This window comes from Physeter macrocephalus, chromosome 19 (assembly GCF_002837175.3).
Source record: "Physeter macrocephalus isolate SW-GA chromosome 19, ASM283717v5, whole genome shotgun sequence".
Classification (NCBI taxonomy): Eukaryota; Metazoa; Chordata; class Mammalia; order Artiodactyla; family Physeteridae; genus Physeter; species Physeter macrocephalus.
In genome coordinates this window covers 10,262,834-10,286,168 of record NC_041232.1, presented here as the reverse complement: position 1 = coordinate 10,286,168, position 23,335 = coordinate 10,262,834, and the positions used below count along the sequence as shown (strand labels likewise).

Genomic DNA, 23,335 nt, shown 5'->3' with positions numbered 1-23,335 from the left:
GGCCCACATACCGCAAAAAAAAAAAAAAAAAAGAAAACACAGTATGAAGCTGTTCCTATTTTTGTGTAAAAAATGATCTACCCCAAAGGGTAATATGAAATGTTACCATGAGTTTTCTAGGTAATTTAAATTTTAGGTAGCTATAAGTTTTAAATTACTCCTTATTCGGGATTTCTGATTGTCAGTGAACTTTTGTATAAATTTTTTAAGAAGGGGGGGGTCACAAGCATATGCATTTTTTTTTTACAGAACTGAAAGACAAGCAACAAATTTAATGAAGGATTTCTGTGGGTTGGTGGGACTCTGAGTAGTGTTCTTACCATTTTCTGATTATCTACATTTTCCAAAACTGTACCAATAAAATACGCATTACAGTTCCATAATTCCTTATCTGATATTCCTGCAACTAAAGATGTTTCAGAATCCTGATTTTTTCACTTTAAGAAAGGCAACACAGTACATACATTAGCACTGCCCAACATCCCCAGAAGGGTTTCAAGCAGTACTCCACAATCAAACACAAACATTCCTGGGAATTCCCTGGCGATCCAGCAGTCAGGACTCGGTGCTTTCACTGCCAGGGCCGGTTCAATCCCTGGTGGGGGAACTAAGATCCTACAAGCCGCGCGGCATGGCAAAAAAAAGCAAAACCAAAAACATTCCTGCAGCAAAGTGAAGAGTTACACTAAGTGGGATAAATAGGTCATATAACTAACTTCACATCAATTAAGGTCTTGTGTTTTTACTACCAGAAGAGATCTAAATTAGGGTTTACTACCAGAGGAGTGGAATTATTTAGTATACAAGACCAGAGAAGAAGTAAGGCTTCCAATTCTGTCCACACTGGCCCAACAAACTTGAAGCTTAGCCACTTGCAGACTGTGCATTCAGCTGAGAACAAGTAAAATAGCCCTTAAATTAACATTTCATCCTACCAACGAACCAAAGCATTTAAAACTCAACAACTAAAAAACATTATTATTTCTTTCTTTGGCTAAAGCTTTCAAGCCCATTTCAAAAAATGAAGTTAATGAACATGAGACAAACTTGATTTGGAAATTATCAAAATCATAATGTATATCAAAAACACAACAAAGCCACCAAATAAACTGTTGGCCAAAAAAAAATAGCACCACTCACAGTATTCTTTCATTCCACAATTGTGCACTGAGGACCTACAATACACAAGGATTTCACGTGGCCTTCAAATTCAAATCCACGAACTCACAAACGGGCCCTGGGTCCACACTATCAAAAATGCCAAGAGCTCAAAGATGAGTGCATTAGGCTATTCTATGTAAATTAAGTACTGATCTTTGTTTTCTTGATCAGGATACCATTCATAGACCCCAATCCAAAGGCATGTGAATTCCACTTAGAATAACTGTATGTTAACACTTAGAAAACCAGAACAATGGCTGATGGAACATTTGTTAGAACATTAAGGTAACCGACTGTCAGTGATACTTAATGCAATGGTCAAATGTGGTGAAAGTATTTGTGTCTTCAACATGCAAGTGCCCATATCCAGTGTCACTGGGGCACTGACTGCTATCTCCTTATCCCTAGCCCATCCTTGAGGCAACAAACTGATCACAGGGGGCCACAACCTGATTGCCTTCAGGGGCTAGGTAAATAATATAAACTAGTGATGTAAAGACTCAGTGTACAGGAGCAGAATGTGGTAGGGACTGAGGCAAATTAGAAAATGTACTCCATGGGGGACTTCCCTGGTGGTCCAGTGGTTAAGACTCTGCAGTTTCACCACAGGGGGCGCAGGTTCCATCCCTGGTCAGGGAACTAAGATCCCACATGCTGCAAGGTGCAGCCAAAAAAAAAAGTAAAAAGAAAATGTACACTATGAGTAAAGGCACTCAAATATTAAGACACTTTTGACCAAATTCAGTCCTTCCAGTAATCAAATGATTGGGACACACAGTCTATATAATGGCCCACCCTGAAATCTCCTTTCTCTCAAAATTGTCTTAATTACATTTGCTGGCATTTGACCCAGCAAATGCCAAACAGTCTCTAACAACACCTCAAACTCATGGAAGAGAGAGGATCCTGTTTATTCTGCTTTAGTTACTATGCTGGAGTCCCAGCAGGCATAAAGTCATTCATTAATTATAGAGATCAAATCTACAACTTTTTCTGTCTAACCAAGTGAGTTATGTGGTCAAACAGTACAAGTACTGCGTAACTGATAAAGAACAGGCCAAAGCAGACCCTGAACATACAGAACAGTTAGAATTAGGACCAAACAACAGCAGATCCAACAGATTTCTTTCATTTGCTAAGAACAATGGAACCTCATACATCCTTAATGATGAGGGAGACCAATGTTTTTCTTCCTCTTGCTAACTAATCTCTACTCACAATAAAAAATTTGACCTGTAAGGAGCTTGCCTCTCTGTACCCTTCTAAAGACTGTCTTCCACATTAAAAAAAAAAGGGGGAGGAGGGGTCAGTAACAACATAAAATTAAAGAACCAGAAATACAGGCTGATCAAGCACTCATCTGTTTTCCCTAAAGATAACACAATCATCATACATGTGAGCAGAAATCTAGATCATAAACTCTTAGACCTCCAGGACTGTATTGTAAAATATGGTAGCTGCTAGCCACATGTAGCTACTGAGCTCTTGAAATGTGGCTAGTCTGAACTGAGAAGATTTGTGCTAAAAATATAACAAAATATTTCGTTAATAATTTTTGTATTGATTACTACATACAATAAATGATATGATAAATATTTTTGATATACTGAGTTAAATAAATGACATTATTAAAATTAATTTCACTTGTTGCTTTTAATGTGGCTACTAGAAAACTTTAAATTATATATGTTCCTCACATTATATTTCTACTGGACAGTGCTTCCCCAGAGAAGGTCATATTTTACAACTAATTCCTCTAGTGAGTACCTTCCTGGCAAAAAGAGATATGGAGCCCCCTGACCCCCACCCCCCACAAAACCACAACAACTTCAGTCATTAAACCAGTCCCAGGACTACTGACGATGCAGCAGGTTGCCAGAGCAATCTGGTCATTCACTTACCCAAAGGGAAGTTACAATCATCTGAGGCTAATTTCTTCCTAAATGATTCTAGCACGTAAAAAATACAAGGAGTAGTCTGAAGAAAAATCTGTGAGCCCAAAGATTATACTTTTTCCCTCAATGCTAGATTTTTAGGTAACGAAAACTGAGGTTCAACTTTGCTATTACAACTGTTAAGAACAAACAGATCTAACCTTCTAAAACCACTGTTTTTTTCCTCTTTTATAAACCCTAAGATATAAATATGGCACAAAAACCACTCACACCCACTAGGATGTCTATAATTAAAAAGATGGACAATGACAAGAACTGGTGAGCATTTGGAGAGATTAGAACCCTCAGTCATTGCTGTGGGAATACAAAATGGTGCAGCCATTCTAGAAAAGTTTGGCAGTTCTTCAAAACGTTAAATACAGAAACCCTAAGAGCCAGCAATTCCATTCCTAGGTATCTACCCAAGAGAAATGTAAACATATCTGCACAAAAACTTTTACATAAATGTTCATAGCAACATTATCACACATAATAGCCAAAAAGTGAAAACCCAAACAACCATCAACAAATGTGTATAAATAGAATGTGGTATATACATACAATTGAATATTTGGCAATAAAAAGGAATGAAGCACTAATACATGCTACAACATGATGGACCCTGAAAACATTATGCGAAGTGAAATAAGTCAAAAGACCACATATTTTATTACTCCATTTATATGAAATAGATAAGTCCACAGAAACCAAAAGCACATTAGCAGCTGCCAGGGCTGGGGAAAAGGGGGAAACAAAGTAGTTGCTAACAGGTACAGGGTTTCTTTTGGGATGAAAAAAATGCTCTAAAATTGACTGTAGTGATGGTTGCACAACTCTGTGAATGTACTAAAAACCACTGGATTGTGTATTTTAAATTAGTGAGGTGTATAGTATGTGAATTATATCTCAAGAAAGCTATTTTAAAAACATAAAATATTAGAATGAAAACCATAATGTTATAGAAAGGGACCTATATGAAATCCTTCATTTTAGACAGAACAGAATGAACAAGTGAAAGCTAGCCATATGAAAAGGAAGAGAGAATTTCAACTATGGTTGTCTGCATTACTGGCCCGAATTCCTCACCCCTCCCCAAATCTGCTCCTTAGCCCTGTGATTCTGCAGCTCCTCCCACAAAAAGGGCAAGGTTTAGTTTTGTGGCTCCTTGTCTTTGGGTTCCACCACATGACTTGTTTCGGCCGAAAGAATGAAGCAGAAATGGCAGTGTGCCAGTTCTGAGCCTGAGCTTCAAGAAGCCTTGCATGTTTCCACTTGCCCTCTTGTGCTTCTACCACTGTCATGAGAAGAACTTCCCTTGGGTAGCTGCTGCCCATTCAGCCTGGGCTCCAAAATGAACACACATGAAGTAGTCACCCAGCTGACTTACAGATCTGAAGCAAGAAGCAAAGTTGTCCAAGCCAACGTGCAGATCAATTGCTATTTTAAGCACTGAGTTATGGGGCAATTTGTTATGCAGTATTATGGTGGCAATAGTTAACCAATACAGTAGCCAATTCTCCCACTGTATTTTGAAGAGGTTCCAAGAATGAAAGTGATTATCAAGATAGGTCCAGCTTAGCACCTTGAATAAAAAGAGTTTCATTTACTCAGCTTAACAGAGTGATCTATATCTAAAAAGATATTTAATGCTTGTCCCTTTAAGCTCTTAAACTAAAGGTTGAGAGCAATTTAAGATATTACATACTCTTCCATCTTACTAATTTTATTATTTTAGGATTATTATTTTAAACAATTAAAGGCAGAATAATACTAATTTAAATAAACTAGGTACCAAACCACTGAAGATAAAGATATGAACAAACTATAACCCATGTCCTCAAAACTTTACGGGGAGATAAACAAGGAAACAACTGAAAGAGGCAAGTGCAGTGTACTAAGAGAACACTAAGAAGGGTCATCCAGGAGCAAAGATGAGAAAGAATGAAGAGGTTACCTGTTATTCCCTTTTTTCTAAGTTGGTTGATAACCTTTAGTTTGGCTTTTAGAATTTGTGCTACCCATGAATACCAGCCTAATACATCATCCTTAGGCCTGCAGGTTATTTTCACCATCGTGCAGCATGCCAAGGTTCAAAAACAAACTCCTAATCCCCCAAACTTCTGGTTTATGCCTATTCCAGATGACTAGGTTATTTATTTAATTAATTAATTAATTAATTTTTGGGGGCTGCGTTGGGTCTTTGTTGCTGCACGTGGGCTTTCTCTAGTTGCAGCGAGTGGGGGCTACTCTTCGTTGAGGTGCATGTGCTTCTCATTGCGGTGGCTTCTCTTGTTGCGGAGCACGGGCTCTAGGCACACAGGCTTCAGGAGTTGCAGCACTAGGGCTCAGGAGTTGTGGCTCGCGGGCTCTAGAGCTCAGGCTCAGTAGTTGCGGCGCACGGGCTTAGCTGCTCCGCCGCATGTGGGATCTAACTGGACCAGGGTTTGAACCCATGTTCCCTGCATTGGCAGGCAGATTCTTAACCACTGCGCCACCAGGGAAGTCCCGACTAGGTTATTTAATTCGGACCTAAGATTGAATCACTACTGCATCTATGAAATTTAAAATATGCACACACCAAGCCATGTATTTTTATTTTTATTTTTATTTTTTTTTAATTTATTATTATTTATTTTTTTGTGGTACGCGGGCCTCTCACTGCTGTGGCCTCTCCCATTGCGGAGCACAGGCTCCGGACGCGCAGGCCCAGCGGCCATGGCTCACGGGCCCAGCCGCTCCGCGGCACATGGGATCTTCCCGGACCGGGGCACGAACCCGTGTCCCCTGCATCGGCAGGCGGACTCCCAACCACTGCGCCATCAGGGAAGCCCCCCATGTACTTTTAAATTGCCCTTTCTGACAAATATCATATGACATCGCTTATACATGGAATCTAAAAAGATGGTACAGATGAACTTATTTACAAAACAGAAATAGAGTCACAAATGTAGAAAACAAACTTATGGTTACCAGAGGGGAAGTGGGGGAGGGATAAACTGGGAGATTGGGATTGACATATACACAATAATATATATATAATAGATAACTAATAAGGACCTATTGCATAGCACAGGGAACTCTTCTCAAAACTCTGTAATGACTTATATGGGAAAAGAACCTAAAAAAGAGTGGATGTATGTATACGTATAACTGATTCACTTTGCTGTACAGCAGAAACTAACACAACATTTTCAATCAACTATACTCCAATTAAATTAAAATTTAAATTTAAAATAATTTAACTTCTCTTTCTGAATATTATTAAACAAGAGACAAAAAAAGAGTCAAAAGAGAAAACAGTCTTTTAGAAACAGGAAAAAAATGAAATGTAAGTTTCTACTTTTAAAAATGTTAACTTTTAAAACAGAAGCTTAAATACAAAAAAATATGAATTTCTGAAATAGAAGCAAAAGAGAGAGAAAATGTTAAATTCTTCAGAAGCTAGTTTCCATATAGCTTATAGCCCTCCTCACACCTCAAAGGAAGTTTCCTGCAAAATATTTTCATTTGAAAAAAGTTTCCCTAAAACTGTTTTGCTAATTGCAGAAACAAAATAGCAGAGCTTCTCCACTTACATAGGTGTCATATATGTCACATATTTAACCAGTACCTGTTTGGGAGATAAAATTATAAATAGTTAGCAGTCAGTCTGTGGGCAGTTGAAGAAGACTGGGTATAAATGGAGATGTCTACTCTAAAGGGCCTGTGGTCCTTTGTAAATGTCTCCCTTAGGAGTTCAGTTCCCAGGCTGAGCCACTTTCATTCTCTAGGTGCTGTATGGATATTAAGAAGTTAGGGGAATCTGGCCACAACACATGACCCAATTTAACAGCAACAATTTTACTTTTGTATTTTCTTCAAAGAGGAATGAGACGTTATGCAAGTTATTATTTTCTCTCTTCTATGTGCCCTGTCATTTTATTAAGGAAACATTCTATTCTAAAATCCTGCACCTGACAAACTTCACCTCTAAAGTATTCATTCTTTAAAAGAAAAAAAAAAGAAGGGACTTCCCTGGTGGCACACTGGTTAAGAATCCACCTGCCAATGCAGGGGACATGGGTTCGAGCCCTGGTCTGGGAAGATCCCACATGCCGCGGAGCAACTAAGCCCGTGCGCCACAACTAATGAGCCTGCGAGCCACAACTACTGAGCCTGTGCTCTGGAGCCTGCAAGCCACAATTACTGAAGCCCATGCACCTAGAGCCCGTGCTCCGCAACAAGAGAAGCCACTGCAATGAAAAGCCCACGCACCGCAACGAAGAGTAGCCCCCGCTCGCTGCAACTACAGAAGGCCTGCACTCAGCAATGAAGACCCAACAGCCAAAAATAAATAAATAAATCAATATTTTAAAAATCTGAGTCTCTATTATGCATATAGGTCATTAAACCATGAAATTAATGCCTTTGATCCTACCTTTACAGAGTTCACTGCCAACATGGGAAAAGAGCCACATAAATACATTCAATACAAGGTCAGAAAATCGTAAAAGCACTGCCATCTGACAGGATCAGATAAAGAACTACAGGCATCAGAAGACTATTTCTCCTGGGCCAATCAGAAGGCTCTGTAACAAGAGGACAGCATTTCAGCTGGACCTTGAAAAGACAGGTAGGACTCACATATTTCAGAGGCTTGGGAGAAAGGCTAACCAAGTATACCAGCCAGCTTAAAGAAAAGGGGAAACAGCGAGTAATCCAGTTTGGCTGAAATAACAAATTTTTAAAGAAAAGTAGGGTTACAAGGCCAGATTATTTTGAAAAGCAGACCGAAGATTGGATTTTATACTGTAGGCAATTAAAAAAGCCCTAGGAATCCAAATGTAATACAATCCAAACTAGTGACAATGTAAAGATCAAAAGAAACAAAGACTGAATGTACACTACATAGCATTCATTCCCCATTAAGTCCTCTTCACAACTCCTAACTGAAATCCGTGACTTAAAAAAAAAAAAAAAAAAAAAGTAGAAATCTCTAAAACTTAAAACTACAGTAAAAAACCAATTTCTTTCCAAGATCAATTTCCTCCTTGGCTTCAAATACACAGTTCTCTCCCTTATATAAAATAAATAAAAATAAAAGATCCTTATGACTCTGCTGTCTATATCAACCATCCTCTTTCCTTACATCTTTCACATCCCATCTCTCAAACAAATGGCCAGTACCCAAAGGACACCTTTATTTCTTCACTACCCATCCCTAATTTGGGTTTCACCCTCACTACTCTGATCTTTATTACAGCACTTTCAGTAACGACTTCCTTTGCAAAGTCAATAGCCTGTTTTTTTCTTCATTGTCTTTGAATCCTGAAGCTTTTTACACTACTGCCCCTAAAAATTCTCTGTGCCTTTTCTTTAATCACCATTGACTGTACTTTCCTAATTATCCTACCTCTGATGGAGCTTCCCTTGACGACGACTCTTCCTCCCATTTCTCAACTGTGAGTTTCCCAGGCCTAAACTCTAGTCCTCCATTCTGTCCTCTCTACACTCTCCCTCTTGGTTAACTGACCTCACCTCAAATCTTTAACTAACTTTAGCTAACCTAGCTGTGGTCCCAGGATGTATTCCTGTAATAAGACTAGATTGAACCCTCTGAAGTTAGGTTTGAAGATGTTTTTTAAGGTATTAGACCTTAATATTTTTAAGCTTATCAGTGCTTGTGCTAATCAGTAGCGTAAGTAAGAGCATTCACTCTCTAAAACTAGCTTTTACTTCTAACAGTAGTATTTTTGCAAGCAATTTGGAGAAATGAATGTAATTTTCTGGGCATTTATAAAATCAGTGTACAGTCAAAGGTTTAAAAGTTAAGGCTGTCAGGCAAGGCGTGAAGATTTAGTCAAGTTTGGAAGGCCAAGCTAGACAATTCTGGGCAAAAATTAAGACAAGGAAATAACAAAAGGTCAAGCACTGTACTTAGGTCAAAATGTGTGTATAACCAGGTTGAAGAAACAATTACTGCCTTCAAAAGATCAAAATACAATTATTACGAAAAAATTTAGCCTTTATTCAAGTCACAATTTTTCTTGTTTTGTGGTAAGCAGCACTGGACTATGAAACTTGTGACTAAATGGAGATGACCTTATAACACATTTCAAAGGCAAAAATATAGAAATCAATGACAACTTGCAAACTAATATTTCTATTTCTTTTTATATGGCATTATTCAAACATCTCCATAGAATTCTTACTAGAATAGATATCTCAAAGTTTAAATGCTGTTTAAATTGTGAAACAAGAAAAATATTTTTTGTGGCGGAAGGGCAAGATAGGGATAGGGGATTAAGAAGTACAAGCTACTATGCATAAAATAAATAAGCTACAAGGATATACTGCACAGCACAGGGAATAGAGCCAATATTTTGCAACAACTTTAAATGGAGTATAATCTACAAAAAATACTGAATCACTACGTTGTACAGCAGAAACTAACATAATGTTGTAAATCAACTACACTTCAATTTAAAAAAATATTTAAAAAAAGAAGAAAAAAGAAAACTCTCTTCTGCAGTGAGGAACTCTGTCTGGAGGTGATCCGGGTCTAAAAATGTAGAGAACAAATAACTTGCTTCTATATTGCATGTAGCAATTTTCAAAGCATTTTCACATATATTACCTCACTGAATCCTTGCAGCAACCCTGTGGAGTATGACAGGCATAACCATTGCACAAAATTCAAAACTGGGACTAAGACAAGACTAGGTCACAGTTAATCAGAGATGAAAATCACCTTCAAACTAAAGACTTCTCAATTTAAAGAAACCAGAACATGGGGCTTCGCTGGTGGTACAGTGGTTAAGAATCCACCTGCCAATGCAGGGGACACGGGTTCGATCCCTGGTCCATGAAGATCCCACATGCCACGGAGCAACTAAGCCCGTGTGCCACAACTACTGAGCCTGTGCTCTAGAACCCACGATCCACAACGACTGAGCTCACGTGCTGCAACTACTGAAGTCCACGCACCTAGAGCCTGTGCTCCACAAGAGAAGCCACTGCAAGGAGAAGCCCATGCTGCAATGAAGAGTAGCCCCTGCTCGCCGCAACTAGAGGAAGCCCGCGCACAGCAACAAAGACCCAACACAGCCAAAAATAAATTAATTAAAAAAATAGAAAGGAAAAGAAAAAAATAAATCAGAATAGAATTAGATCCTACCTTAGGATTTCAAATAAAATTTAATGAGTGGTACTGACAGAACTGAATACTTTGAGTGTTCACTTATATTCAGTATAATTTATAAACATGTAAAAAGCAATTAAAACACACCTCTACTTTAGTGCATTTTTTTTCAATCCTTTAGTGGTTCTTCATTATCAAACCTGGAACTCCAAAACAGAGATTATCAAGTTTTCTTACCAAGTTAGGGTGAACCGGACCCATCAAGAAATGGTATTTTCTCTTAGGTCTCTATTTGGCTAATACATATTCATCGGTCTAATGCCTTAAAAGTATTTTCAAACCTAACTTTTTCATAGGAGCTCAATCCAGTCTTATCACAGCAAATGAGTGGGTCTGATTTATTTTAAGCTGTGGCCCTAATGAGACCTACTAACAAAATCTGAGAGGTAATTCATTGTGAGCATCATGGGAACTAACTGTAGATTTTCCCTGTAAAACTGAATTTGGTCACATGGAGCCCCTCTAGACATCTAAGAGGTTAAAATTCCAGAAAAGGAGCACTCTGCCTCTAACTCTTTAAGTGAGGATTAGAAAATATGCTATAGAAACTCAAAGTTGCAAACGTTTCTTGATTTATACATACAACAAACAAAACCACTATTTTCCTTTAACTCCTAAGAAGGAACCATTGAACTCCAGAAAATATATTATAGAATTTTGAAAATAAAATTATACTTATGGCTCTATTGTCAAGGACAGCAATCACATAAAGTTTCAGGTACTAAATACAGCCAACTAACAGCACTTCATTAGACGTTTTCTTCTTAGGGCATCCTTGATTTTTCATGAGATGGTTTGATGAAACAGGTAAGAATGATGACAACTAAATAAGTTAATGTTGAAGTAAAATACAATTATACAGAATTACATAACACCTCAATACAGTGGCATTTATCATCTCTAAAATAAATGATCACAGAAATCTATTCTGAGAAATGCATGAACATTAGGCATTTTAATTCGTAGTACTACTTCTTGATAAATTACAGGCTGATATAGTTACCAAGTCCCCAGCTCCCCAACACTGAGGAAACATAAGAAACATTGAGGAAGGTTATTTCAATACAAATTCATGGTCTTATCTTTGGCTAATTTTAGCTTGAATCATGTATCGCCAAAACATTATTATCTTTTTTTTTAAAATTTACTTATTTTGGTTGCGCCAGGTCTTAGTTGTGGCAGAAGGACTCCTTAGTTGCAGCATGCAAACTCTCAGTTGTGGCATGCATGTGGGATCTAGTTCCCCGACCAGGGATCGAACCTGTGTCCCCTGCACTGGAAAGCGAATTCTTAACCACTCCACCAGGAAGTCCCCAAAACATTACTATCATAGCACTTTACAGGCAAAACATGTTTTAAAAATAGTAAGCAAATCTAAAGTCTATAATGCTAGACACACATTTTAAAGTAAATAGTTTCTCTCTGAAAAACTTTCACCAGATGCGATGATCTCAAGACAATCAGATATGATCATAACAGATACAGTGATACATAACAGAAATCCAAAACCAGATATAACTTCCATTCGTTCTAGGGATCTGCTTTGCTTTTCATTCTCCAGTTTAGCATTATTTGCAAATACCTGACATTGACAATGTTCACTGTCACACAACATATCACCCAATATAATGCAGTCCTTAGAACAGATCTTCAGACAGGCAGCCCAGGGGGAGGCATGTTCATTCACTCTTCAGTAAATATTTGCCAAACCATCTATTACATGCCAAGCACTGGATAGAGCACCAAAAGAGAAAAACTTTTACCTCTGTGTAACCTGTAGTTTGTTTACTATCTGTCATCCCTCAAAAACACATACAAAATGAGACCATGAAGAGCCCCACTAATGAATTTGGATTTTATTCTAAATGAGGCCAAAAGCCATTAAAGAGTTTTAAACAGAGAACTGACATGACCTGAGTTAGGCTGTCAGAAGACTACTCAGGAGAATGGATGGCCACTGTGCGGAGAATGGAGGGAACCAGTGAGGAGGCTAACAAGGAACTCAAGCAAAAGAGGTTGGCTTAGAGTAGTGACTGTGGACAAGGAAGCAGACAGATTCAGTGTTGGAATCTTGGTGTCCAACGGTCTTGACTTAGAACCGTTTTTCTATTTATATCCTTGGGCAAGTCACTTACACTCTCTGAGCCTCAGTTTCCTTACTGAGCAATGATTGTAAGGCCCCAGCACACAGAAAACACACAATAAACTATGATGATACTACTTTGGTAATGAAATTCATGTGAATGAGGTTCACATGGACTGACTTCCTTTTCCCCCTACACACCAACATTAACCCTAATATAAGTAATTTTTACCAAGATTCAAGTGCAGGTATATACAAGTACTGCACTGACTCCAACAAGAGAGAAGGTACTGTTTCTCACAGAACTTATGCTAAACAACTGCTCATAAATATACATTGAGCAAGGTGTTTCTCTCAAATTAATAAAAGTCTAGTTTGCACCTTCAATGTGTGTTTTCACATGCATGCTTTTATTTCCTCAGTTTTTATGAATAAAAAGGATACAAGCAGAATCTTGTGGTTAATCGTGACCCGTGATAAAGACTGTGGTGTTACTACCAATTATTTTAATTTCTTCTGTCAATCGCTTTTATTTAAAACTATTAAGGGATGGTACCCTTCACTCTTACAACACTGAGACACCAGGAAACTAAGTTACCAAAAGCTCTCTTTTATATGTATTACAAACACTCATCTATCTGTAGCTTCCTCTTACACTTAATATTCTTTCAACAAAGGACGAACCACCCTGAAAACCTATCATATTCAATCGTTCAGTATTTACTAAGCAGGAGCTATGGGCAAGACAATGTGCTAGGCACAAGAGGAGGACAAAGGTTGGTGTAACTGCATCCTTACCCTCAAAACGCTTACCATCCAGTGAGGAGACTAGGTATTTACACTTGAAAAGGAAGAAGTGAGAAAGAGCTGGGACTTCTCTGGTGGTGCAGTGGTTAAGAATCTGTCTGCCAATGCAGGGGACACGGGTTCAATCCCTGGTCCAGGAAGATCCCATAGGCCGTGGAGCAACTAAGCCCGTGCGCCACAACTACTGAGCCTGTGCTCTAGAGCCCTCGAGCCACAACTACTGAAGCCCGCGCACCTAGAGCCCATGCTCTGCAACAAGACAAACCACTGCAATGAGAAGCCCGCGCACCATAACAAAGAGTAGCCCCGGCTCGCCACAACTAGAGAAAGTCCACGCACAGCAACGAAGGCCCAACGGAGCCAAAAATAAATAAATTAAAAAACAAAAAAACAAAGAGCTTACTTTCAGTTGGGGTGGTCAGAAAATGCTTCACAGCTGGGTAACAGAACTTTGATAGAATTTGCTAGGAAAAAAGCAGGCACAAGAAACCAGAGAACAGCGTGAACTTCTGTGTAGCGGCTTTTTTTAAAAAAATTCTATTTATTATGAAAATGTTTAACATGTAAAAGTATACAGAATAAACGGACTCACCACTGAGATTGAACAATAATCAACTCATAGCCAATCTTGTTTTATAATTTACATGTCTTACTCCACAAAAATCCTAAAGGAACCTATTTTCATATGTTCCTACCTTCTTCACTGACTCCACCTCGGACAAACCCATACCACCACAGTAGTCTCCACAAGGTTGATCTTCCTAAAGGACACATACAAATAAAGTGCAAACCTATTTTCAAAAAAATCAACTCTTGATTGTTGATCAAACCAAGGGAACAGTGACAAAGATACTGCAAAATGACAGACAATCCAAAACGGTTTACTTGTACTTTGGGCATACCTTTTCCATACTTATATTTCAATGAGAATGAATAAAATCATGGAGAATTCATGCCAAACAACAACAACAAGAAAAAGCACCACAGTTGAAGTCTCCTGGACAAATCATTTGGGCTCCTGAGCCTAAGTTTCCTCCTCTATAAAATAGGGAAAGATCACCTACCTCAGGGACTTGTGAGAATCAAGTGAGTGTATATATTAAATGCCACATGGATAGTTCTTTATATTATTGCCTGGTTGACCTGGGAAGAACTAGTCAGGAAGAAAGCTGCCTGGCTTCCCAATCCTTCCCCTCCATACACCAGCCTCTTCCAAGATGCTGTAAAAACTTTCTCCATCTCAAAACATGCTAAAGGTGAGGAGCTAAGCATTCTGATTTCAAGGAGCTTCTTTCTTTACCTGTAAAGCAAACTAAGGGACCTGAGATTGAAGGAAGTATTTCAGGAGGATAAATCTTATAAACTGTCAAACTTCACTAAACAACCTTCCTTTAAGTAGCAGAGCCATCCAACATCACACAGTGTGTGGCCAACCTACCTAGTAAAACCCTCTCATTATCCCCAATTCTTGGCCACTGTGCTTATTACTCTTTGAACCATCCACGGCCTCTCTACAGCACAGTACAAACAGAAGGATCGTCATCAGGACTCTCAGCTGGGCCAGTGTTAAGACCCTCAAGATGAGTGAGTTAGCACAAGGCACGCAGGGGCACCTTCACTTCCTTTCTTATCCTGTCCATAAGAAAGCTCTAATTCTTTAGAAACATTCTAATCCTGTGTTCCGAATCACCTGCTACAGAGAGGCAGCTCACTGTTGCTCAAAACAAAGTAGTTTAAACATCTTTTAAAAATACATATGTTGCCACAACTGTTCACTAAGATTTTAATTCTTGCTTTAGCATTGCTTTCTCTCAATCTCTCAGTTATCTTCTTTTTGAGATTGTATATACATCACTGAAGTTCCCTTTTGAATTATCATCTTCAATCACCAATCCTCTTCCCCTACGTGAAGACACAATGAGTTCCTGACTTCTCATAACCCCAACCACCACAAATCATCCACTCAGTTAAAGCCTTCTACCCAAAGCCATTCCTTATTTTCAGATATTACCCATTTCTTTGCTGTTTCCCTAAGATGATTATAATATACTAAAATATGGCACCTTACAGTTTACCCTGTGCTTTGTAAAGTTATTCATTTAATCCTTACAGCTTATGAAAAAGGTAATCCCCCTATTTTATAGGTAAGGAGAAAAGAATGGAAAACTTACTATCTTGTCCAGTTGTAAAGCGAGTTAAGTGGTGAACCCGACATCCAAACCAACTCTAAACGCCATGCTCTTGCCACTCTACTATGCTCTTTTCTAAGAAGGGAAAGCCTCTAGTTCTATCCCACACCACACTGGCTTCACAGAGTAAACCACCTTTGAACAATCGCTCTAGACTGCAACCAGATTTTCCATCCCTGCACCTACCACCATCCCATTTCTTGCCTCCTCCCCACTCCACTCAAGGATACTATCGCCATTCCTTCAGCTCCCTCCTGCAAATATTCCACCTCTGCCTGCTAAAGGGAGGTGTCTCATCCCCCTTTCCCCAAACCGCAGCACTCCCTTCTCAAGATAGGTATGTTCTCACTCCATAAACTACATATACGCTTCTCAGTCCTTAACAAGCTATCTTATAACTTTAAAAAGTCCCATTAAAATGGACATAACTTGTAGATCCTCCATCACCATATGTGACCCGGGACACCGGGTCACTTCATATTCTACAGAACAGGATACCAACCCTTACAAAGATTCTGCCCAGGCCCCACTGTCACCAATGACTTCCTGTCCAGAATCCAGTTGTCCAAACAGTCTCCTCTTCCAACCTCTTCACCAGGGTGTCCCTCCAGGGTTCCCAAGACTCTCTCCTTCCGCAGCTTTCCTCCGCTCACACCTGGGCCTCTGCCCACCTTACCAACTCTCCATTCACTCCCCATCCCAAGGCTAAGCAGCAGCCCCAATAGAGGTGGCTCCTCCTCTCTCACAACTTCCAAGTTCGGCCTCTTATCACCTGTTATCAGAAGACGCCTCTCAGCTCCGTGGCCCACCTTTGCCCCAGCCCGCCCCTCTCCACCTTTTCCATTGCTCCTGCCCATCAGCCACCCCCTCAGGCCAGTTCCGGGGTGCCCGCGGGAATCCACTTCCCTTCTGTGGGCTTCCCACCCCGGAGTCAAGCTCCCCTTCTCCATCACCTGCTCCGCCCATGACCAGATGACATCCGCCGCGGAGGCCTCCTCCTCCTCCAACCCCCTCCTCGGACGCTGGGTCCCCGGCCGCTCAACGCCTTCCCCGAGCGCCTGCCGCCCCCTCCGGTGGGGGTGAGGGGGGCGTGCACCCCTATCCCGCGGCCCCCCCAACAGGCACCTGTTCCTCCTCTTCTTCCCCACGGGCTGGCCTCGCCGGCGCCCCGACCCCCACCCTCGCCGTGCCCCGGTCTCCCGGAGCCCCGCACTCACCACGAGTAGGTCTGCTCCGCCATGGCGCTGACTCTCGAGGGCTCCGCTGCAGGATGTGGCCGGGCCCGGCGGAGGGGGAACGAACGGACGGCGGGCTCGCTCGGGCCGGGAACGGAAGGCGCGGCCGCGGCCCGGCGCTCGCTCGCTCGCTCACACCGCGGGCGGGCGGGCCGGGAAGGCGGCTGTAGGGGAGAGGCCGGGCTCCGAGGCGGCCCCGCTCCCTGGGCCCCGGGGCGGGGCGGGCTCCGCTCTCGGCCTCCCTCACCGGCGGCGCCGGCGGCGGCTCCGCTGCGGCTCTGAACCCAACATGGCGGCGGCGGCGGCGCTGAGAACAAGGGGGCCCCGGGGCGGACGAACGGCAAGAGGGCCCCGCGCTCACTGCGCGCTGGGCCGCGGGAGCCCCGCGCTCGTGCGGCGGCGGCGGCGGCCGGAGGACATGGCCGCCGGGCGGAGGCGGCGGCGGCGGCAGCGGCTGAGGGGGGCGCTAAGCGGTGAGCCGAGGCCGCTCGCCTCACACCCGCGAAGGGGAGGTGAGGAGGGGGCGGGGGCGACCCTTGGCCCTGCACGAGTCACGTGTCCAAAACACGCTCACGTGATGCGCGCGCCCCGCCCCTCGCGCCGGGCCCATGCGCGGAGACGTCTGTTTCTTAGTTCGAGGCGACAGTTGCTCTCTCGGCTTCTGGCTGTTCGGCCACCTCCCGCCGCTTGGTGCCGCACCCTCCCCACGCGGAGCGGTCGCCTCGGACCCCCTCCCTTTACCCTTTCCGAGGGGCTGCTGCAGCTAGCCAATCAGGGGCCCCGATGCACGTCTGTTGGCTGCCACTCAGCTGTCACCCATCAATCAAGAGTCTGCTGGCCGCGGGTTCCCAGCTGTCAGTCAACTTGTCAGTCAGCAGGCGGAGCGCTGCGTGCCTTCGTTCGTATGTATGTTCGTTGGTTCATTCATTCGTTTAGCAAATATTCCCCGCAGCCAGCTTTTATTGCGCCCAGACTCTGTGCCAAGTCCTCTGGGGCCAAGTCGAATACGCCACACTTGCCTTCATGTAATCAATCAGCAGATATTTACTGGGTGCCAACTATGTATCAATTCATTCTGCTGGGTCTCTGCCCTCTGAGAGCTTACATTCTAGAGGAAACGACATAGATAGCCCAAGCTGACAAATAAGTGAAGATCATTTCAGATGCTGCTAAGTTTTATGAAGATTATAACACAAGGTAATGGGACAAAGAGTGTGTAGGGGTGGGGACTAGTTTCGATAGGATGGTGAAGGAAGGCCTGGTGGAGGAGGCGACATCTGAGGATGAGGAGGAGCTGACCACGCAAGAGCAAAGCTCAGGGAACAGCCCATCTGGAGGACTGGAGGCAGGCACAGAAGTAAACTTAATAGAGCTAGACCCAGAGACTGACAGAGTGAATCTGGGGCTTAGGAGGAGAGAGGAGGGAGAGATGAATTGAGCCCAGGGGCACTGTGGAATACTTTTCCAGGAGCTGATGAGGCAGTCTGAAAGAGTGAGTGGCTTACTAGGAGAAAAGACATTATAGAAAAAGAATGACATGAGGAAAGGCCCAAAGATGTGAAGGCTTTGGAGTGAGCTTGGATCCAGGAGAAGGATGGATGATTCCTGCTGGAGAGTGTTGAGAAACTGAAAAAGTGCTCTGAGGCCAGAATTTGAAGGGCCTAGCTAAGCCTCCCTGCCACTTACTATGTTCATGAATGAAAATGAGCAGTGCAGCTCCAGGTTTTAGAAGCATGCCTGGGCAACAGACACACTAGACTTCCCAGACTCCCATTCTCCACAGGGAGCAGAGCAGGCACACCTGAAACCAGCATACTCAAGATCCTCTGCAGCTGGACCAATTTCAGGCCAGGATCTAGCGCTGCTCCAGTTTCCCAAGACCTGCCCAGCCTTACGGGGAACACCACGCCCTGAATCTATCTCCAAATGGATCAGTTGGCCATTGCCCATACATCTGCCACTTGCCCATCGCCCAGGGGGAACCCTTTCATGAGAAAACCAAGTACACTTTTCCTTCAGAAGCCACCTCTCCTTCTTCCTCCTTCCCCCACTGCCAGGGGCTAGGACCAGTCAGGTTCAATGTGTTTCCTGAAGCTCCACCAGAGAGCCCTGGGAAAGGGCAAGATGATAAGATCAAGGTTTCCCCAGAGGGTTAGAGGCAGGGCCCCAAGAATATACCGGATCACCAAGGGCCACTCCCCTGACCATTCACAGAAAGGTACCAGCCTGCAAATATCTGCCCAGCTCTAAATGGCACTGGATGTGGAGATATCATGGGGAGACAGGAAAGCAAAGAGCCTAAATTTTTTATTTCATTTAGCTCTTACAGCTTTTCCAGGTGCTCTTACAGAATGTCAACTGTATGCTTGAATGTGATATACAGTCATTCTGAGTCTCAAATGGGTGAGGCTTCAGGCCCCATGAGAAAGGCCAGAAACTGTTGGCTCAAATGGCTTTGGGAGGTGCAGAGGCTCCTTCCTTGGAGAGCTAAGAACAAAACAGACCAGACATGTCACTAATGAAACAAAAAGACACACTGAGGCCCTGGGCAATTCACCTGGGCTTTCGTTCCCAGTGAGTCAAAGAAGCCAAAGCCAAGTGCAAACTTGGTATTGGAGGGATGGAACAGGAGGTGCTGAGGAAAGAAAGTCAAGGCCTTCCCAGAAGCAAGGGGACCATTTTTTTGCACTGACAAAAATCTGGTGGAAGAAAGGAGGGAGGAGGGGTCTGGGTGAAGGTATGGGGTCCGAAATGAGAAGTAAGGTTTTCTTCTCTCCGTGTAAACCAGAGGCCCTCCAAGCATCTCTTGGGAAGACATGTGAACGCAGACCGTATAAGAAACCAAACAGCATTTGGCAGGGCTGGGAGGTATCCAGGCCATGGAAAGCCTGTGTGCATGGTCCAGGCAGATGGAGTGTGAGCCCAGAAACTGGTGGCTTAAGTGTTTCAGGCTAAGGTTGCCCAGGTGTCGAAGGTCCTGGTCAGGACCTCTGCAGTCTTGAAGTCCCCTGGAGAAGGCCAGGCTGAAATAAATCTCAAGTCTGTCCATTGGCTGGAGGCCACCCAGCCTGGGGTACGTGGGGAGTGACTTTCAGTCCCTCTGCCAGCAGCATTCAGCTCCAGGCTGGAGCGGTCGCAGGTGGTATCTATGGCACCTCTGGGCCTCAGCCGGGGAGTCAGGCGTGCTTGGCAGGAGACACAGGCACAGGCTCCCCCCACTGACCCCCAACCGCCACACAGGTGAGAGGGCCACAGCTTGTGAAATATTTGTTGAAAGAGGCAATGGAAGTTCCTCTAATTATCACCATGGTAATTATAGGATTGCTCCTGCTACCAAGCGTGTTCAAAAGAGACGTGGTGGGCTTCCCTGGTGGCGCAGTGGTTGAGAATCCACCTGCCGATGCAGGGGACGCGGGTTCATGCCCGGGTCCGGGAGGATCCCACATGCCGTGGAGCGGGTGGGCCCGTGAGCCATGGCCGCTGAGCCTGCGCGTCCGGAGCCTGAGAGGCCGCAACAGTGAGAGGCCCGCATACCACAAAAAAAAAAAAAAAGAGAGAGACGTGGTGAGTCTCCCCAGGACATGTCATCTGCCTCAGGTCCAGACTCCAGGGAGCAGGCATTGCCAGGTTTGACTGGGCTGCTTAGGTGCTGCTTCTGAGAGGGTCAAAGGCTCAGGTCTGACCGGTCCCCACCTGCCTCTGCAGCCCATTTCTCACCTCTGTGCAACACTCCCAACACACGTGTGCGCGCGCGCGCACACACACACACACACACACACACACACACACACACACACACACTGAACCGCTTGCAGCTTCCAATGGGCTATGCTCTTCTTTGCTTCTAAATCTCTGCTTCTCAACTGCTGCTTATTAAGTTTGAAGCTTGGCTTCTATGTCCCCTCCTTCAGGAAGTCTCACTTGACAAAACCTAGGCTGGGTTACGTACTCCTCCCCTACGCTCCCACAGACCCCTGAATTTCCCGGTGTCCTAGCACTTAGCACAGAGAATGGTCACTGCCTGTTTACTTGTCATCTTCTCCCTCTGGATTGCAAATGCCTTGTGGGAAGGGACTGTGGCTTGTTGCCAGTTCCATCTTCTGTGTTCAGCGCAGAACTCAGCTCAGAGAAGCTCAAAGTTTGTGGAATGAATGCTTGAGTGAGCGAGAAGGCAAACCAGGTTTCGGAACAACTAGTTCTGCCTGATAGTCCCATGATTCTGTCCATGATCTCAAATTCAGCACCCTCTCCCGTCCCCCACGGCCTCCTCCCGGCTGAGAAAGAGAATCCTTAGGGGCAGAGAAATCTCTGTTAGAGACATTATAGGAAGACAGATGATTGGAGGTAAGGTACATGGTAAGCTTATCAGGTCACTTGAAGTCTTTGATCAGGAGGGTTTTTTTTTTTCCAAAAAAAAATACTTTACTTTTTAAGAGCAGTTTTTTTTTTTAATATTTATTTATTTTGGCTGCGCCTGGTCTTCGTTGTGGCATGTGGGCTTCTTAGTTGTGGCATGTGGGATCTAGTTCCCCGACCAGGGATCGAACTCAGACCCCCTGCGTTGAGAGTGCAGAGTCTTACCCACTGGACCACCAGGGAAGTCCCTTAAGAGCAGTTTTTAGGTTTACAGAAAAATTGATGGGAAAGTACAGAGAGTTCCCACATACTCCCTCTTCCCCAGCAAGGTTTCCCTTATTATTTACATCTTGCGTTAGTATGGTACATTCGGTACAATTGATGAGCCAATAATGGTATATCCTTATTAACTAAAGTCCATGTTTTACATTAGGGTTCACTCTTTGTGTTGTACATTCTATGGGTTTTGACAAATGTATGATATGTATCCACCTTCACAGTGTCATACAGGATAGTTTCACTGCCCTAAAATTCCCCTTTGTTCCCCCTATTCATGCCTTCCTCCTCCCTCCCTCCCACTAAACCTCTGGCAACCACCAGTCTTTTCACTGTCTCCATAGGCTTGCCTTTGTCATATAGCTGGAATCATACAATATGTAGACTTTTCAGATTGGCTTTTTTTTCACTTAGCAATATGCTTTAAAGTCTTCTCTGTGGGACTTTCCTGGTGGTCCAGTGGTAAAGAATCTACCTTGCAATGCAGGGGACACGGGTTCTATCCCTGGTCAGGAAACTAAGATCCCACATGCCGTGGGGCAGCTAAGCCCACATGCCACAACTACTGAGCTCACGCGCCTCAACTAGAGCCTGCATGCCGCAAACTACAGAGCCCATGCGCCCTGGAGCCTGTGTGCCACAACTAGAGAAGAGAAAACCCACAGGCCACAACTAGAGAGAAGCCTGCGCACCGCAACGAAGAGCTCGCGTGCCACAGTGAAAGATCCTGCATGCCTCAACGAAGATCCCGCGTGCCACAACTAAGACCCAGTGCAGCCAAAGGAAAAAAAAAATCTTCTCTGTCTTTTCATGGCTTGATACCTTGTTGTTGTTGTTTTAATCACTGAATTATATTCCATTGTATGAATGTACCAGAGTTTGCTTATCCATTCACCTATTGAAGGACAGCTTGGATGCTTCCAGGTTTTGGCAAGTGTGAATAAAACAGCTATAAATATTCATGTGCAAGTTTTTTCATGGACATAACTTTCAATTTATTTTGGAATACCATTGGATTTTTTTTTTTTTTTTGGTCACTGTTGGGTCTTCGTTGCTGCGCACGGGCTTTCTCTAGTTGCAGCGAGTGGAGGCTACTCTTTGTTGTGGTGTGCGGGCTTCTCATTGTGGTGGCTTCTCTTGTTGCGGAGCACAGGCTCTAGGAGCATGGGCTTCAGTAGTTGTGGCATGCAGCCTCAGTAGTTGTGGCGCATGGGCTTAGTTCCTCCATGATATGGGATCTTCCCGGAATAGGGATCAAACCCATGTCCCCTGCATTGGCAGGTGGATTCTTAACCACTGAGCCACCAGGGAAGTCCCACCATGGGATTTTTAGAAGAGTGTTGTTTAATTTCCAAATATTGGGGGCTTTCCCAGCTATCTTATTGTTATTAATTTCTAATTTAATTCTGCTGTGGTCAGAGAACATATTGTGTAAGATTTCAACCTTCTGAAATTTGTTAAACTTGTTTATGGCCCAGCATATGGCTTATTTTGGTGAATATTCTATGTATACCTGACAAGGATTTGTATTCCATTATTTTGGGATGTAGTGTTTTATAAATGTCAATTAAGTCAAGGTGGTTGCTAATGTTGTTTAGGTCTTCTATGTCCTTACTTTTTCTTTTTTTTTTTATACAGCAGATTCTTAATAGTTATCCATTTTATACGTATTAGTGTATATATGTCAATCCCAATCTCCCAGTTCATCACACCACCACCACCCCTGCCATGGTTTTTTTTATCTAATAGTTGTATCAGTTATTGAGAGAAAGGTATTAAAATCTCTAATCATGATTGTGAGTTTGTTACTTCTTCCTTTAACTCTATCTGGATTTCATGTGTGAAGCTCTATGATTAGGTTAATACACACCTAAAACTTTTATGTCTTCCTGACGAATTGCCTCTTCTATTGTTGTAAAATATCTGTTACAGTCTTTATTTTGAAGTCTACTTTATTTGATATTAATAGAATCACTCCAGCTTTTTTATGATTCGTGGTTTTATTTTTCTATTCCTTTACTTTCAACCTAAATGTGGCTTTGTATTTAAGGTCTGTGTCTTGGTTGGACCTAGATATTATCATACTAAGGAAAGTAAGTCACAAAGAGGAAGAC

At 43.1% G+C, this 23,335-nt stretch overlaps 1 protein-coding gene across 4 annotated transcripts in view; it reads right to left on the bottom strand.

Moving 5' to 3' along the window:
* Nucleotides 1–17,128, bottom strand: part of SPPL3 (signal peptide peptidase like 3) — a 118,909-nt gene extending 101,781 nt beyond the window's left edge. The window contains exon 1 of one of the 4 annotated variants that reach the window (XR_003677219.2): nucleotides 16,572–17,054. Coding sequence is in view for 3 of the 4 variants with exons in the window: in XM_028480302.2 (XP_028336103.1) it covers nucleotides 16,572–16,594 (23 nt within the window). In the remaining variant the exon portion in view is untranslated. Of the gene's footprint in view, nucleotides 1–16,571 lie in introns of all 4 variants that reach the window. The other 3 variants (XM_028480302.2, XM_024120762.2, XM_055080404.1) reach the window with 3 other exon arrangements.
* Nucleotides 17,129–23,335: the final 6,207 nt, after the last annotated feature.